Below are 18,661 nucleotides of genomic sequence, written 5' to 3' on the forward strand. Positions count from 1 at the left end.
ATCATCCAGAAGGCGAGGTCAGTACAGGTGCATCAAAGCGGGGACAGAGACTGAAAACCAGCTTCTCTCTCAAGGCCATCACTGTTACCCCCATCACTAACATTGAGTGGCTGCTGCCAACCTCTAACCACTTGATATAATGTTTACATACCCGACATTACTCAGAGGTATATACACACTGTACTCTAAACCATTTTCTGCATCTTGCCTATGCCGGTCGGCCATCCATATTTTTTATGTACATATGTGAAATTGTTAGATATTACTGCATGGTCAGAACTAGAAGCACAAGCATTTCTCGACACTCGCATTAGCATCTGCTAACCATGTGTATGTGACAAATACAAATTGATGGGGTAGGGAAATGTAACACTTAAAATTCACAGAAGGTGCTCTGACAACAGCATGATCATTTTCTACTTATTTTAAAGCTATATACACTGTTCCTTTACGTTAATGTTTGTGGAGTAAGACAACTTTTTGGGTCCTAAGAGAATTCTATTCTTCAAGAAACAAAGTGAAGCAATGTTTAATAACCACTCATGAGATGAAATACGTACACCCGTTTTATTGACAACAAGCTACAATTAGACAAGTCAAATGTCATTTACAGCAACAAATACCTTCAAAGTAATTCACTATAACATGAAACATTTACAGTTAAATGCTACTCTGGTGTCAGCATCCTTTGGTTTCAATTGACAGTTTGAAGGATTAAACAGGTTCTTATGGAGCACACGGAGGGATAGCTCTTTCCACATGATTCATCGTTCCAGCCGTTTTCAGCTTAAGAGGAAACACGAAATAGAAATGACCTCTCGATGTACACACGAAAAGAGAAAAGTAGGTCACATTTATTTGTTAAACTTACTCAAAAAAGTTTAATTTGATGAATGATAATGTACCTCCAAAGTTGATCTGAATACATGGCTCTCTGGCACCATTGTGGTTATTCGGCTCCCCTTCAGCCCAGCTCTCGTGATCAAATTTGGAGCCGTCACTCCAGAACCATAGCCTGTCCTGTGTGGAAGTAGTGAGATCTCAGTATCAAATGTTACATGTGCTTGCTGAACAATTTCTAAAATACAACACTCATGGTCTTTCCTCCAACAAAACGGTAAAAGCACCACTACCAAAACGTGCAGACTGACACTGGAACTGTTGGGTGTTGATACACATTTCTAGAAATGCCAAAATTAGAAAAAGACAGCTAGTAAGTTGTTTCTGCGCCATTGCAAAGAGGAAGAGGCGAAGCGAGAAGGATAACTAAGCCCAAAATCTGTCTTCTCAAGCGGGTAGCGTTTTTCCTGGTCACCAAGCAACTCGTTTTTGTATGGCCGTCAATAAGATGTCGAATTTCATTAACGAAAAACATAATGGCTTATTTGAGCAAATATACGTTTTGTAATGCTTAGGTCGTTACGAGTACTGATACAAGTAGCACACATGACATGCCAGAAACTGAGAAAACATTTCTCGGAGTTGTGCCTGTCCCTCGAATCTGCCCGACATTGCAGACTCTTCACATCGTTAGAGGCCAATGGAGTATCTGGTTCATCTAATGGATCATCTGTGGCAATTGCTCTGGATATTTCGAGATGCTCAACTCAAATCTAGACCTACAACCAACAGTATTTCTTTTGCTTTTGACAATGACTTCACACGAGGCCTAATACTTCAAATCACATTAATATCAGTTTAAAGAGATGACATTGGGCCATGTTTACTTGAATAGTGTTTGGTTAAAAGGTAGGCAAGTAACTTCATGCCTACTGTGCCAAAGCAATTTACAGTTATTAAAATGGGAGTGTGGATATAATGGTAATATCCAAATTCCACGTAGAACTCGAGTTGCGAATGTCAATCTTTCCTCTGCGGTACCTCAAACTGTGGTCATTACCAGCTGAGAAACTGGCGAGTTGATTACTCCTGGCACAGAGTTGTCTGACCAGTGTCTTAACACCTACTCCGAGCTGATGGTTTTATTAGTCTTAAGTATTAAGGCATCTTCACTTTGGGTACCTTTTCCACCTTTGCTTGAACAGCATCAAATCCGCCAATCCAGGTAAGAGGGAAACTGCCAGTCGTGATCAACACCACCGCCTGTAGAAATTGGGACTCTTCATAGCTGTGCACAGATGCCAGGTTTGCGCCAAGGTACTTTACAGTGTTGTACACAGGCTTCAGTTTTTCTCCAAGTAACTGACAGTGGCGCTAGAGCAAGCAGTACACAGACAAAGACATGTCATAATGGAAGTATTAGTCAGTTGTCCAGTCTGAGAATTTGTCTTCTGGAATCTCAAATATAGGAATTAGTTCATCTCAGTCTTAACCCATGCCTTGAGGGTTCTAATATACAAGAGGGCCCAACTCCACACAATATTGAAAAGCCTATAGAAAATTGCAATTACAGCATATTAAGGGGAGGTTCAGTATTTTACATGAGGCGCCTGTTAAAATAAGGCCAAAGCACCTTTAACTCAAAAACTAAGTTGACTTCAATTGTAGAAAGTAAGCATTATACCTCTGCATTGGGCCATGTCCTTGCAGTTTTGACAAACATGAAGCAGCGTGAATTAAATTGGAACCAGCCTCTGGGGCATGGGTTTCTTTGGTCTGCTGCAAATGTCACCAAATCATCTGAAAGGAGAAGACAGGGAGGGTTCCGAAATTGCAGCAGACTTTAAAGGATAGTCCAGACTGACCCTTGCATCAAAAATAACATTTGGAGATCAGTCATGCCACACTACAACAAAACATACACAATCAATGATGTAAAGCACAAACTCATTCCACAGAGCACAGAGTGTCTACAGGTTTTCGCTCCTCCCTCGATCGATCAATTTAGGTCACTAATTAGTAAGGAACTCCCCTCACCTGGTTGTCTAGGTCTTCATTGAAAGGTAAGCCAACTGCAGATGCAAGAGACTCCGTGGAATGCGTTTGACACTCGTGATGTAAAGTGTGAGGCTGACTCTTACTTGCTATGCGCGCAGTCATTCTGTCGCCCAGTGTAAAGGCAGCGCTGAGAAGCAGTAGAAGGGTCAACATCGCCATGGTGATAGTCTCCTGAGAGACACACACACACACGAGATAAGCCATCAGTGTTTCCCCAACCTCTCCTCGAGTACCCCAGCAAGTCCACTTAACACATTCAACTAATGAAGGGCTAAGGAATACCAGGTATCATCTCTTCCACCACAGAGTAGATTAGCCTGGCACACGGGAATAAGGAGAAGTCTATGCTCTTGGGTTCTCCCCAAAACAGCACCCTAGATAACTAACCCCGATGCATGGCACACCTAGTAAGTCACCTTTTTGCAAATGAAATTGGCTGGTAAAGTACATTTTTCTAGAGCAGGAGACGCAACTTGCCTGGCATGAGCTACCTTTTTTTAATACACACGTCGCAAGCGACTTCTTTCAAATAGGCTCATTCTTCTCTGCCCTACAACTCTTCAGTGTACCGTTCTGGCAATAGACACAGTAAAATGAGTAATAAACTACTGTGATTTTAAACCCCAAATTACAGCCATTTTCATAAATGTTCTCAGTTCAATTTCCTGGTTTGCCACTCAATTACAATTGGTAATGGAGTCCAAGGCAGTGCTTAAATCACATCAGAATACCATTTATTTTATGTCTGGAAGAAAAGTAACACATGAGAAAGCAATGCGTGGTCTAATGTGCCAGTCTAGCGATGGTTCTGTATTGCCAATTGATGCTCATTTCATGGCAAGGTTTGCAAATAACAATAGATACTTGTCAAAAGTATAGAAATTGTATACCTTGCAGTTAATACTTAGCTGTGAAAGAATCTGGCAACCCACTAGGCATCAACTGGCTACACAGGGAGTGAGCGACAAGGCAATATTGCTGGAAATTAATTGGCAGATATGGTTTTAAATGTGACGTTTTAAGCCAATAGTTGACTAACCAGAGGTGGGATAACGTCAAGTCGCGTTGATTTAGTAACTTGCAGTGTCTGATACTTGAGATGTGTTTGACAGTTGAACACGTGATAAAAATAATAATTCAAATCTGAATTGTTTGGCAAACTACTATGACCTGTTGGAGACCCCTGCCCTATGTAACGCACTACATTTGAACAGGGTCACATATGCCCGATGGGTCCTGGTCAAAAGTAGTGCACCACATAGGTTACCATTTGGGATGAAAGCAGATACAGTACTAGATGACTATGTTGAACTCTCACCTGTAGTCTGGTCATGTCAGCGCTCTGTTTGTGAGTTGAGTTCTACTGCTTCCTGCTCTCCTTTTTTAAGGACCCATCCAGTCAGACCCCTCCCTCTCTCATCCTTTAACCGGTCAAATAATCAACTAATCATCAAGCTTTTATCATTTGAATCAGCTGTGTTGTGTTAGGGCAAAAACCAAAACGTATAGCCACGGGAAGAAGTTTGTTGGTGCAGGGTACTTTTAATGAATGTTATTTTCAATTGGGGTGCTGGAAAAATATCTTTGCCTGTGCTACAGGCGCTCTATTGGTCCACTATTATAGCACAACTTTTGTGAAAATGTAACAAATCTATAAAAAGTTAACATATATATATATATTGGACACACCTACTCATTCAAGGCTTTTTCTTTATTTTGACTATTTTCTTTGTAGAATAATAGTGAAGACATCAAAACTGTGAAATAACACATGAAGGCCTGATTCACACAGTCTCCTCTGAACAGTTGATGTTGAGATGTGTCTGTTACTTGAACTCTGAAGCATTTATTTGGGCTGCCATTTCTTTTTTTTCTTTTTTTTAATTTAACCAGGTAGGCAAGTTGAGAACAAGTTCTCATTCACAATTGCGACCTGGCCAAGATAAAGCCAAGCAGTTTGACACATACAGTGGGGCATAATTTGCAAATAAATTCATTAAAAATCCTACAATGTGATTTTCTGGATTTTTTTCTTCATTTTGTCTGTCATAGTTGAAGTGTACCTATGATGAAAATTACAGGCCTCTGTCATTTTTTTAAGTGGGAGAACTTGCACAATTGGTGGCTGACTAAATACTTTTTTGCCCCACTGTACAACAACACAGAGTTACACATGGAGTTAAACAAACATACAGTCAGTAATACAGTAGAAACAAGTCTATACACGATGTGAGCAAATGAGGTGAGATAAGGGAGGTAAAGGTGAAAAAAAGGCCATGGTGGCAAAGTAAATACAATATAGCAAGTAAAACACTGGAATGGTAGATTTGCAGTGGAAGAATGTGCAAAGTAGAAATAAAAATAATGGGATGCAAAGGAGCAAAATAAATAAATAAATAAAATAAAATAAATACAGTAGGGAAAGAGGTAGTTGTTTGGGCTAAATTATAGGTGGGCTATGTACAGGTGCAGTAATCTGTGAGCTGCTCTGACAGCTGGTGCTTAAAGCTAGTCAGGGAGATAAGTGTTTCCAGTTTCAGAGATTTTTGGAGTTCGTTCCAGTCATTGGCAGCAGAGAACTGAAAGGAGAGGCGGCCAAAGAAAGAATTGGTTTTGGGGGTGACCAAAGAGATATACCTGCTGGAGCACGTGCTACAGGTGGGTGATGCTATGGTGACCAGCGAGCTGAGATAAGGGGGGACTTTACCTAGCAGGGTCTTGCAGATGACATGGAGCCAGTGGGTTTGGCGACAAGTATGAAGCGAGGGCCAGCCAACGAGAGTGTACAGGTCGCAATGGTGGGTAGTATATGGGGCTTTGGTGACAAAACGGATGGCACTGTGATAGACTGCATCCAATTTGTTGAGTAGGGTATTGGAGGCTAATTTGTAAATGATGACCGCAGCTGTTTTCCAATCTTTGGGACGACACGAAAGAGAGGTTGAATAGGCTAGTAATAGGGGTGGCAACAATTTCGGCAGATAATTTTAGAAAGAAAGGGTCCAGATTGTCTAGCCCGGCTGATTTATAGGGGTCCAGATTTTGCAGCTCTTTCCAGAACATCAGCTGACTGGATTTGGGAGAAGGAGAAATGGGGAAGGCTTGGGCGAGTTGCTGTGCGGGGTGCAGTGCTGTTGACCGGGGTAGGGGTAGCCAGGTGGAAAGCATGGCCAGCCGTAGAAAAATGCTTATTGAAATTCTCAATTATAGTGGATTTATCAGTGGTGACAATGTTTCCTATCTTCAGTGCAGTGGGCAGCTGGGAGGAGGTGTTCTTATTCTCCATGGACTTTACAGTGTCCCAGAACTTTTTGGAGTTAGTGTTGCAGGAAGCAAATTTCTAGCTTTTGGCTTTTCTAACTGCCTGTGTATAATGGTTTCTAGCTTCCCTGAAAAGCTGCATATCACGGGGGCTGTTCGATGCTAATGCAGAACGCCATAGGATGTTTTTGTGTTGGTTAAGCACAGTCAGATCTGGGGAGAACCCTGGGCTATATCAGTTCCTGGTTCTAAATTTCTTGAATGGGGCATGCTTATTTAATTCATTGATAATTTGTGTGAGATTGAGGGTATCAAGCTTAGATTGTAGGATGGCTGGGGTGTTAAGCATGTTCCAGTTTAGGTCGCCTAGCAGAACGAGCTCTGAAGATAGATGGGGGGCAATCAGTTCACATATGGTGTCCAGAGCACAGCTGGGGGTAGAGGGTGGTCTATAGCAGGCGGCAACGGTGAGAGACTTGTTTTTAGAGAGGTGGATTTTTTAAAGTAGAAGTTCAAATTGTTTGGTTACAGACCTGGAAAGTAGGACAGAACTCTGCTTTGCAGTAGATTGCAAAACTGCCCCCTTTGTCAGTTCTATCTTGTCTGAAAATGTTGTAGTTAGGGATGAAAATGTCAGAATTGTTGGTGGTCTTCCTAAGCCAGGATTCAGACACAGCTGGAACATCCGGGTTGGCAGAGTGTGCTAAAGCAGTGAATAAAACAAACTTAGGGAGGAGGCTTCTAATGTTAACATGCATGAAACCCAGGCTATAACGGTTACAGAAGTCATCAAAAGAGAGCGCCTGGGGAATAGGAGTGGAGCTAGGCACTGCAGGGCCTGGATTCACCTCTACATCACCAGAGGAAAAGAGGAGGATAAGGGTATGGCTAAAAGCAATGAGAATTGGTCGTCTAGAACAGAGAGTAAAAGGAGGTTTCTGAGGGCGATGAAATAGCTTCAAGGTATAATGTACAGACAAAGGTATGGTATGATGTGAATACAGTGGAGGTAAACCTAGGTATTAAGTGATGATGAGAGAGATATTTTCTCTCGAAACATCATTGACACCAGGGCAGTAAAACGGGTCCGGATAGGTGATTGTAGCCCAGGAGTGGCTGATGGAACTCTTCAGCTGGCTAGCTCCGGAATAATTGATGTTTGCTCCGGGATCGAAGTAAGCCGGTAGTCACACGGATAGCAGCTAGCTAGCTGCGAGATCCAGGTATAAATGTCCAGAGCTTGCGATTGAAATCCGGGAACATGGAGAGAAAAATAGGTCCGGTGTGTTCCGGTCCGAGCCGCTCCGTACAAAACTGGCGATAGATTTTCGAGCTAAAGGATAGCTGATGAACACAAACCGTGGTTAGCTTAATACTAACGATTAGCCAGTAAAGAAGCTAACTAGCTTCTGGCTAGCTTCTGATTAGCTTCTGATTAGCTTCTGGTTAGCTTCAGGGTAGCTTCTGGCTAGCTTCTGGTTAGCTTCTATGGAGGATTACAGATGAGGGAAATAATACTTTCTTTTATTTTTATAAATTTGGTGAGGCGGGTTGCAGGAGAGTGTTTTGAAGTTGAGTTTATGGAAAAGAAAAAATATATATAAAAAGGTATGCGAAGAAAGTTGTAAATATATATATATACGGGACACGACAAGACGAGGACAAAAGACGTCTGACTGCTATGCCATCTTGGTGACAGTGTGAGGCTGGTAACTCATGAACTTATCCTCTACAGCAAAGGTAACTCTGGGTCTTCCTTTCCTGTGGCGGTCCTCAGGAGACCCAGTTTCATCATAGCGCTTGATGGTTTTTGCGACTGCAATTGAAGAAACTTTCAAAGTTCTTGAAATGTTCCTCATTGACTGACCATGTCTTAAAGCAATGATGGACTGTCATTTCTCTTTGCTTATTTGAGCTGTTGTTGTCAAATAAATGAATGAATGAATGAATGAAATTCATGTAGATGTAGAATGTAGATGTAGAATATAGAAAATAGTAAAGAATAAAGAAAAACCCTGGAATGAGTAGGTGTGTCCAAACTTTTGACTGCTACTATATATATGTATGCTCTTTACTTGTCAGTTTTCCAAATGGGGACCTTATTTGTATTTTGACCTAAACACGCAAATAGAATTATTAGCAAGCAGTGCACTGGGTTAGTCAGATTTGATTAAATATAACAGAACAGATGAACTGGCGCGACACTCACTCTCATGGGATGGGTTGCCAAAAAGAACTAACTGAAAGCCACACTCCCAGATCTGTTTATGCTGTTCTGTCAATGCTATCACTGTTTTGGTTTACAGCAAAAATACAGTTGAAGTTCAGCTGATATTTTGATGCTTCTATATCCCTGGATATCACCTGCAGGAATAAGTTAAGCTTATTCCTACTCTGCTCCTGTATTTTTTTCCAAACATCGACCAGTAGCATTGAGATGATAGAATTTGCCTTTGGAAAAATTTGAGGCTTTTTGACACTGGCTTGAGCGGGTCTTACCAGAGTATGTGTATACAAGCGTCAACAAGCCTTGTTACCATATACCCTTTGAGAATGAATGAACAAATTGTTACTTCACACAAACATATGTACCAGATTCCTTTTGGGAAATTCATTTGGGTAGTTTTCTTTGCACATTGGAGGACCCCTGCAAAACCAAGCGTGAGGTAATGGCAATGATGTCATGTGTGCTATCCACATCCTGGTGCTGAACTGTGAAACGTCATGCGGTGCTGAACAATTTGAATCAGCTTGGCTCGTGTCTTGTGGAATCAAAACTGATACATTAATGAAATCGTTGCACTAAATGAATTATTTGGAAACTAGAATCTGATTAAGGGAAAGTTACACACTTTTTTCTGTGAGCGCAATCAACAACCTATTTGTGCATGCCCAACGGAATGAACCTTGTGGTGCGGGGACTGCCATATTGTGTCATCATTTTGCCATAAGGTGTAGAGACATTTTTGCGGTTTTAAAGCTAATTTCCAGTAATTGTACACATTTTGCTATATGAGTGAGAGACTAATACATTCAATGGGGGCCTGTCATGCCAAATACTGTCCCCCACTGCGTCACAATGGGATTCGATCGACTATTAGCGTCCATTGCTATATCGACGGAGTGATTAGAATTTGAGATCACAGCCTAAATTGTGTTCTTTTCTTCATCGCTATGCAAACAAGGCTGATTTCTGCGACAATTTCTCTGTTTAAACAATCTCTGTTTAGCTTGTGACATGGAAACGTTCATTCAAACTACTTTTTGGGGTACCTCGTCAACATTACAACATGAAATCCATGTCTTAAACGTTGCTACGTTTCGGGAAATGGCAAAGAAAACGTGTATTCTGCTTGACACATTAAAGTTACTTACCTTACAGATCACAAAGTAAGCTGATGTCCACTCCATTCAGATGTAAATCCTTTTGATTCAGTCACTGGCTTGTCTGGCTGTCATGTTTTTATTTAACCTGCCCTCATCTACACTGAAATAATACCATTTCAGTAGTCCTCTATTATGATTCATCCCCCCCGCCCCCCCTCATATATATATCATCTGGTGTAGGTCCAAGGATACAACAATGAATAACCTGGAACAAATAAATACCATCAAAGGATACCTTACAGCTTCCAATAATGAACACCTTGTGAAACCCAACCTGTCAATATATTTTCATACATAAACTTTAATCGTTTTTGGTACAGTTGTGTCATGAATTTTTTCAACTGATTTTCTGTACACTCACATGGCAATCATAGACTAAAATACTGAATTCTGGTTTGTGGAATATAGAGGTGGTGGTTGCTGTGTGGGTGGGAGGTTCTGCCTGTCCCTTGTTCTCAACAGGCAGCCAGTCTCGGAAGGGGGACTGCAAAGTCCAGGCACTGCTGCTCTCTTGAGAACAGGAGCAGAGTTAAAGGGAACAAGGTAGGAGACAGACACAAACAAGCAAACACACAGGTTACACTGAGAACATGTCATGGATTGGTGCAGTGTTACAAATGGGAGATATGTACTTCAACACTTTTGGAAGATATAGCCTAACTGGTCCCACTCCGACTCAGAGCACAGCAAACCAAACTGATCCGAACTCACTGGTTCTGGTGGATGGGATACCTCCTGGGGGGCTCGGCCAGTCGATGGTCCAAAAACTTCCACCACATCAGATGGGGTTTCAGGGATCTGAAAGTACGTTATACAAACATTTGAAAGACTACAGTATGTGCAATAACAATTGCATTGTTTACCTCAGTCAACAGCTGCGGCTCCCGTTTGTACTCGGTGGAGGCCTGGAAGCTGCTGTTGTGTGCAAAGAGAGACTCACCTTCAGGTTGTTCTCACATCCTTCCTGGTACCAATCAAGGGACTTGCCCATGGCGGTCTTGAGGGTCTCGTTGGTCCAGTCACCAAACCTGGAGGAGGGGGTAGGAAAGCGATATTGAAATATGTCTAATTATGTACCATGGAAAAAACTAAAAGAAATTGTAAAAAAATAACCATTCATGACCTCGGTCACTCAAGATTACCGTGGGTGTTGATGTCCACCGTCGTCTTGGAGGTGGCCTCGCCAGTCTCGTCCTTGATGGGTATCATACAAAACAAAAATCTATTTTTGGTTCCAAGCACCTTTAATGGTTCACAGAAGGGAATTTAGATTTAAGCACGTACTCTTCTTTCCCTTACTGACCCTAATGGGTATTGCCTCCACCCACTTGGTAAAGTGACGGCCTTCAGTTCAATACCATGATCACGGTGATGAAATTATACTAGCTAGCTGTGCACGGAGGGAGTAAACACGTCACACTGCGCATCATGGGATTCCATATGTAATTCATTTCTAAAGCCCTTTTTAGGTCAGATTTCACACAAAGTGCTTCTACAGAAAACCAGCCTAGAACCCCAAACAGCAAGCAATACAGATGTAGAAGCACGGTGATCCGCAGGCAGAACAGTTGAAACCAGTCTAATACATTTGGCTCTAATAAATTCCATCTTGTACTCACACGTCTATACCCAGCGAGAGTTTGGAAACGCAAAGCTACATTCTGGGATTCGAACCACCAAACGGCTGCCCCACTACTTGGTATTTGTTATTTCTTACATTGTTACCCCAGGAAATCTTAAGTTTCATTACATGCAGCCGGGAGGAACTATTGGATATAAGAGCAACGTCAACTCCCCAACATTACGACTTTCCCGAAACGGCTCCTCTGTTTGGTCCACCACTCAGGACAATGGATCGGATCCCAGCCGGCGACCCAAAACAACAGCGCCGTAGAAGGGGCAGACGGAGCGGTCTTCTGGTCAGGCTCCGTTAGACGGGCAAATCGCGCACCGCTCCCGAGCATACTACTCGCCAATGTCCAGTCTCTTGACAACATGGTAGACGAAATTCGAGCAAGAGTCGGTACAGCCACCTGGTTTCTTCACGTATCGCGCCGACAGAAACAAACATCTCTCTGGCAAGAAGAAGGGCGGGGGTGTATGCCTTATGATTAACGAGACGTGGTGTGATCATAACATACAGGAACTCAAGTCCTTTTGTTCACCAATCAAATGCCAACCGCATTATCTACCAAGAGAATTCTCTTCGATACCCCACCCAAGCAGACACATCGACGGCCCTGAAAGAACTTCATTGGACTCCATGTAAACTGGAAACCACATATCCTGAGGCTGCATTTATTGTAGCTGGGGATTTTAACAAGGCTAATCTGAAAACAAGGCTCCCTAAATGTTATCAGCATATCGAATCATTGTTATTCTAACTTCCGCGACGCATACAAAGCCCTCCCCTGCCCTCATTTTGGAAAATCTGACCACGACTCCATTTTGTTGCTGCCAGCCTATAGACAGAAACGCCCGATTCCACGCTTCAAGATTGCTTCGATCACGTGGACTGGGATATGTTCCGAATAGCGTCGGACAATAACATTGATGAATACGCTGATTCGGTGTGCGAGTTTATTAGCAAGTGCATAGGTGATGTTGTACCCACAGTGTCTATTAAACCCTTCCAACCAGAAACCGTGGATTGATGGCAGCATTCGCGCAAAACTGAAAGCGCGAATCACTGCTTTTAAATCTGGGCAAGGAAACCGGAAACATGACCGAATACAAACAAACAGTGTAGCTATTCCCGCCGCAAGGCAATCAAACAAGCTAAGCGTCAGTATAGAGACAAAGTAGAGTCGCAATTCAACGGCTCAGACACGAGAGGTATGTGGCAGGGGCTACAGTCAATCACGGACTACAAAAACAAAACCGGCTCCGTCGCGAACCACGATGTCTTGCTCCCAGACAAACAACTTCTTTGCTCGCTTTGAGGACAATACATTGCCACCGACACGGCCCGCTCCCAAAACCTGCGGGCTCTCCTTCACCGCAGCCAACGTGAGTAAAACACTTAAACGTATTACCGGGCCAGACGGCATCCCTAGCCGCGTCCTCAGAGCATGCGCAGACCAGCTGGCTAGTGTGTTCACGGACATATTCAAGCAATCCTTTCCATGTCTGCTGTGCCCACATGCTTCAAGAGGGCCACCATTGTTTCTGTTCCCAAGAAAGCTAAGGTAACGGAGCTAAATGTCTATCGCCCCGTAGCACTCACTTGCGTCATCATGAAGTGCTTTGAGAGACTAGTCAACCCACTCCAATAGGTTCACAGACGCAATCACACTGCCCTAACCCATCTGGACAAGAGGAATACCTATGTAAGAATGCTGTTCATCGACTACAGCTCAGCATTTAACACCATAGTACCCTCCAAACCTGTCATTAAGCGCGAGACCCTGGGCCTCGACCCCACCCTGTGCAACTGGGTCCTGGACTTCCTGACGGGCTGCCCCCAGGTGGTGAGGGTAGGAAACAACTTCTCCACCCTGCTGATCCTCAACACGGGAGCGTTCTCAGCCCTCTCCTGTACGCCCTGTTCACCCATGACTGCGTGGACATGCACGCCTCCAACTCAAGTTTGTAGACAACACTAGTGGTAGGCTTGATTACCAACAACGAGACGGCCTACAGGAAGGAGGTGAGGGCCCTCGGAGTGTGGTGTCAGGAAAACAACCTCAAAACAAAGGAGATGATCGTGGACATCAGGAAACAGCCCCCTATCCATATCGACGGAACAGTAGTGGAAAGTTCCGGACACATTACGGACAAACTGAAATGATCCACCCACACAGGCGGCACAACAGCGCCTCTTCAACCTCGGGAGGCTGAAGAAACTCGGCTTGTCACCAGAAACTCACAAGCGAGAGCATCCTGTATCACCGCCTGGTACGACAACTGCGCCGCCCACAACCGTAAGGCTCTCCAGAAGGTAGTGAGGTCTGCACAACCTACCTGCCCTCCAGGACACCGACACCACCCCATGTCACAGGAAGGCCAACCTGTTCACCCCACTATCATCCAGAAGGCGAGGTCAGTACAGGTGCATCAAAGCGGGGACAGAGACTGAAAACCAGCTTCTCTCTCAAGGCCATCACTGTTACCCCCATCACTAACATTGAGTGGCTGCTGCCAACCTCTAACCACTTGATATAATGTTTACATACCCGACATTACTCAGAGGTATATACACACTGTACTCTAAACCATTTTCTGCATCTTGCCTATGCCGGTCGGCCATCCATATTTTTTATGTACATATGTGAAATTGTTAGATATTACTGCATGGTCAGAACTAGAAGCACAAGCATTTCTCGACACTCGCATTAGCATCTGCTAACCATGTGTATGTGACAAATACAATTGATGGGGTAGGGAAATGTAACACTTAAAATTCACAGAAGGTGCTCTGACAACAGCATGATCATTTTCTACTTATTTTAAAGCTATATACACTGTTCCTTTACGTTAATGTTTGTGGAGTAAGACAACTTTTTGGGTCCTAAGAGAATTCTATTCTTCAAGAAACAAAGTGAAGCAATGTTTAATAACCACTCATGAGATGAAATACGTACACCCGTTTTATTGACAACAAGCTACAATTAGACAAGTCAAATGTCATTTACAGCAACAAATACCTTCAAAGTAATTCACTATAACATGAAACATTTACAGTTAAATGCTACTCTGGTGTCAGCATCCTTTGGTTTCAATTGACAGTTTGAAGGATTAAACAGGTTCTTATGGAGCACACGGAGGGATAGCTCTTTCCACATGATTCATCGTTCCAGCCGTTTTCAGCTTAAGAGGAAACACGAAATAGAAATGACCTCTCGATGTACACACGAAAAGAGAAAAGTAGGTCACATTTATTTGTTAAACTTACTCAAAAAGTTTAATTTGATGAATGATAATGTACCTCCAAAGTTGATCTGAATACATGGCTCTCTGGCACCATTGTGGTTATTCGGCTCCCCTTCAGCCCAGCTCTCGTGATCAAATTTGGAGCCGTCACTCCAGAACCATAGCCTGTCCTGTGTGGAAGTAGTGAGATCTCAGTATCAAATGTTACATGTGCTTGCTGAACAATTTCTAAAATACAACACTCATGGTCTTTCCTCCAACAAAACGGTAAAAGCACCACTACCAAAACGTGCAGACTGACACTGGAACTGTTGGGTGTTGATACACATTTCTAGAAATGCCAAAATTAGAAAAAGACAGCTAGTAAGTTGTTTCTGCGCCATTGCAAAGAGGAAGAGGCGAAGCGAGAAGGATAACTAAGCCCAAAATCTGTCTTCTCAAGCGGGTAGCGTTTTTCCTGGTCACCAAGCAACTCGTTTTTGTATGGCCGTCAATAAGATGTCGAATTTCATTAACGAAAAACATAATGGCTTATTTGAGCAAATATACGTTTTGTAATGCTTAGGTCGTTACGAGTACTGATACAAGTAGCACACATGACATGCCAGAAACTGAGAAAAACATTTCTCGGAGTTGTGCCTGTCCCTCGAATCTGCCCGACATTGCAGACTCTTCACATCGTTAGAGGCCAATGGAGTATCTGGTTCATCTAATGGATCATCTGTGGCAATTGCTCTGGATATTTCGAGATGCTCAACTCAAATCTAGACCTACAACCAACAGTATTTCTTTTGCTTTTGACAATGACTTCACACGAGGCCTAATACTTCAAATCACATTAATATCAGTTTAAAGAGATGACATTGGGCCATGTTTACTTGAATAGTGTTTGGTTAAAAGGTAGGCAAGTAACTTCATGCCTACTGTGCCAAAGCAATTTACAGTTATTAAAATGGGAGTGTGGATATAATGGTAATATCCAAATTCCACGTAGAACTCGAGTTGCGAATGTCAATCTTTCCTCTGCGGTACCTCAAACTGTGGTCATTACCAGCTGAGAAACTGGCGAGTTGATTACTCCTGGCACAGAGTTGTCTGACCAGTGTCTTAACACCTACTCCGAGCTGATGGTTTTATTAGTCTTAAGTATTAAGGCATCTTCACTTTGGGTACCTTTTCCACCTTTGCTTGAACAGCATCAAATCCGCCAATCCAGGTAAGAGGGAAACTGCCAGTCGTGATCAACACCACCGCCTGTAGAAATTGGGACTCTTCATAGCTGTGCACAGATGCCAGGTTTGCGCCAAGGTACTTTACAGTGTTGTACACAGGCTTCAGTTTTTCTCCAAGTAACTGACAGTGGCGCTAGAGCAAGCAGTACACAGACAAAGACATGTCATAATGGAAGTATTAGTCAGTTGTCCAGTCTGAGAATTTGTCTTCTGGAATCTCAAATATAGGAATTAGTTCATCTCAGTCTTAACCCATGCCTTGAGGGTTCTAATATACAAGAGGGCCCAACTCCACACAATATTGAAAAGCCTATAGAAAATTGCAATTACAGCATATTAAGGGGAGGTTCAGTATTTTACATGAGGCGCCTGTTAAAATAAGGCCAAAGCACCTTTAACTCAAAAAACTAAGTTGACTTCAATTGTAGAAAGTAAGCATTATACCTCTGCATTGGGCCATGTCCTTGCAGTTTTGACAAACATGAAGCAGCGTGAATTAAATTGGAACCAGCCTCTGGGGCATGGGTTTCTTTGGTCTGCTGCAAATGTCACCAAATCATCTGAAAGGAGAAGACAGGGAGGGTTCCGAAATTGCAGCAGACTTTAAAGGATAGTCCAGACTGACCCTTGCATCAAAAATAACATTTGGAGATCAGTCATGCCACACTACAACAAAACATACACAATCAATGATGTAAAGCACAAACTCATTCCACAGAGCACAGAGTGTCTACAGGTTTTCGCTCCTCCCTCGATCGATCAATTTAGGTCACTAATTAGTAAGGAACTCCCCTCACCTGGTTGTCTAGGTCTTCATTGAAAGGTAAGCCAACTGCAGATGCAAGAGACTCCGTGGAATGCGTTTGACACTCGTGATGTAAAGTGTGAGGCTGACTCTTACTTGCTATGCGCGCAGTCATTCTGTCGCCCAGTGTAAAGGCAGCGCTGAGAAGCAGTAGAAGGGTCAACATCGCCATGGTGATAGTCTCCTGAGAGACACACACACACACGAGATAAGCCATCAGTGTTTCCCCAACCTCTCCTCGAGTACCCCAGCAAGTCCACTTAACACATTCAACTAATGAAGGGCTAAGGAATACCAGGTATCATCTCTTCCACCACAGAGTAGATTAGCCTGGCACACGGGAATAAGGAGAAGTCTATGCTCTTGGGTTCTCCCCAAAACAGCACCCTAGATAACTAACCCCGATGCATGGCACACCTAGTAAGTCACCTTTTTGCAAATGAAATTGGCTGGTAAAGTACATTTTTCTAGAGCAGGAGACGCAACTTGCCTGGCATGAGCTACCTTTTTTTAATACACACGTCGCAAGCGACTTCTTTCAAATAGGCTCATTCTTCTCTGCCCTACAACTCTTCAGTGTACCGTTCTGGCAATAGACACAGTAAAATGAGTAATAAACTACTGTGATTTTAAACCCCAAATTACAGCCATTTTCATAAATGTTCTCAGTTCAATTTCCTGGTTTGCCACTCAATTACAATTGGTAATGGAGTCCAAGGCAGTGCTTAAATCACATCAGAATACCATTTATTTTATGTCTGGAAGAAAAGTAACACATGAGAAAGCAATGCGTGGTCTAATGTGCCAGTCTAGCGATGGTTCTGTATTGCCAATTGATGCTCATTTCATGGCAAGGTTTGCAAATAACAATAGATACTTGTCAAAAGTATAGAAATTGTATACCTTGCAGTTAATACTTAGCTGTGAAAGAATCTGGCAACCCACTAGGCATCAACTGGCTACACAGGGAGTGAGCGACAAGGCAATATTGCTGGAAATTAATTGGCAGATATGGTTTTAAATGTGACGTTTTAAGCCAATAGTTGACTAACCAGAGGTGGGATAACGTCAAGTCGCGTTGATTTAGTAACTTGCAGTGTCTGATACTTGAGATGTGTTTGACAGTTGAACACGTGATAAAAATAATAATAATTCAAATCTGAATTGTTTGGCAAACTACTATGACCTGTTGGAGACCCCTGCCCTATGTAACGCACTACATTTGAACAGGGTCACATATGCCCGATGGGTCCTGGTCAAAAGTAGTGCACCACATAGGTTACCATTTGGGATGAAAGCAGATACAGTACTAGATGACTATGTTGAACTCTCACCTGTAGTCTGGTCATGTCAGCGCTCTGTTTGTGAGTTGAGTTCTACTGCTTCCTGCTCTCCTTTTTTAAGGACCCATCCAGTCAGACCCCTCCCTCTCTCATCCTTTAACCGGTCAAATAATCAACTAATCATCAAGCTTTTATCATTTGAATCAGCTGTGTTGTGTTAGGGCAAAAACCAAAACGTATAGCCACGGGAAGAAGTTTGTTGGTGCAGGGTACTTTTAATGAATGTTATTTTCAATTGGGGTGCTGGAAAAATATCTTTGCCTGTGCTACAGGCGCTCTATTGGTCCACTATTATAGCACAACTTTTGTGAAAATGTAACAAATCTATAAAAAGTTAACATATATATATATATTGGACACACCTACTCATTCAAGGCTTTTTCTTTATTTTGACTATTTTCTTTGTAGAATAATAGTGAAGACATCAAAACTGTGAAATAACACATGAAGGCCTGATTCACACAGTCTCCTCTGAACAGTTGATGTTGAGATGTGTCTGTTACTTGAACTCTGAAGCATTTATTTGGGCTGCCATTTCTTTTCTTTTCTTTTTTTAATTTAACCAGGTAGGCAAGTTGAGAACAAGTTCTCATTCACAATTGCGACCTGGCCAAGATAAAGCCAAGCGGTTTGACACATACAGTGGGGCATAATTTGCAAATAAATTCATTAAAAATCCTACAATGTGATTTTCTGGATTTTTTTTTCTCATTTTGTCTGTCATAGTTGAAGTGTACCTATGATGAAAATTACAGGCCTCTGTCATTTTTTTAAGTGGGAGAACTTGCACAATTGGTGGCTGACTAAATACTTTTTTGCCCCACTGTACAACAACACAGAGTTACACATGGAGTTAAACAAAC

At 42.6% G+C, this 18,661-nt stretch overlaps 2 protein-coding genes and 1 long non-coding RNA gene across 5 annotated transcripts; all 3 read right to left on the minus strand.

The window, feature by feature from the left end:
• Positions 1 to 553: 553 nt before the first annotated feature.
• Positions 554 to 4,319, minus strand: LOC121847462 (ladderlectin-like). 2 transcript variants are annotated; one of them, XM_042328707.1, is made up of 6 exons: positions 4,217 to 4,319; positions 2,982 to 3,069; positions 2,525 to 2,640; positions 2,023 to 2,214; positions 906 to 1,020; positions 554 to 786 (listed from the first exon to the last, which is right to left on the minus strand). In XM_042328707.1, the coding sequence occupies exons 1-6, from the start codon at positions 4,229 to 4,231 to the stop codon at positions 695 to 697; spliced, it is 618 nt and encodes a 205-aa protein (XP_042184641.1). In that variant the 5' UTR covers positions 4,232 to 4,319; the 3' UTR covers positions 554 to 694. The 2 variants fall into 2 exon arrangements, with proteins under 2 accessions (XP_042184641.1, XP_042184642.1); XM_042328708.1 differs by lacking the exon at positions 2,023 to 2,214.
• A 5,623-nt stretch (positions 4,320 to 9,942) lies between these two features.
• On the minus strand, positions 9,943 to 11,014 carry LOC121847633. The gene is made up of 3 exons (XR_006084470.1): positions 10,689 to 11,014; positions 10,487 to 10,574; positions 9,943 to 10,344 (listed from the first exon to the last, which is right to left on the minus strand). It is a non-coding gene; the product is annotated as an uncharacterized LOC121847633 (long non-coding RNA).
• Positions 11,015 to 14,122: 3,108 nt separating this feature from the next.
• On the minus strand, positions 14,123 to 17,892 carry LOC121847463 (ladderlectin-like). Of its 2 annotated transcripts, XM_042328709.1 has the most exons (6): positions 17,790 to 17,892; positions 16,552 to 16,639; positions 16,095 to 16,210; positions 15,592 to 15,783; positions 14,474 to 14,588; positions 14,123 to 14,355 (listed from the first exon to the last, which is right to left on the minus strand). In XM_042328709.1, exons 1-6 carry the CDS (start codon positions 17,802 to 17,804, stop codon positions 14,264 to 14,266), a joined length of 618 nt encoding a protein of 205 aa, XP_042184643.1. In that variant the 5' UTR covers positions 17,805 to 17,892; the 3' UTR covers positions 14,123 to 14,263. The 2 variants fall into 2 exon arrangements, with proteins under 2 accessions (XP_042184643.1, XP_042184644.1); XM_042328710.1 differs by lacking the exon at positions 15,592 to 15,783.
• Between the last annotated feature and the right edge of the window lie 769 nt (positions 17,893 to 18,661).

The sequence above is a fragment of the Oncorhynchus tshawytscha genome, linkage group LG10, assembly GCF_018296145.1.
Source record: "Oncorhynchus tshawytscha isolate Ot180627B linkage group LG10, Otsh_v2.0, whole genome shotgun sequence".
NCBI classification, from domain to species: Eukaryota; Metazoa; Chordata; class Actinopteri; order Salmoniformes; family Salmonidae; genus Oncorhynchus; species Oncorhynchus tshawytscha.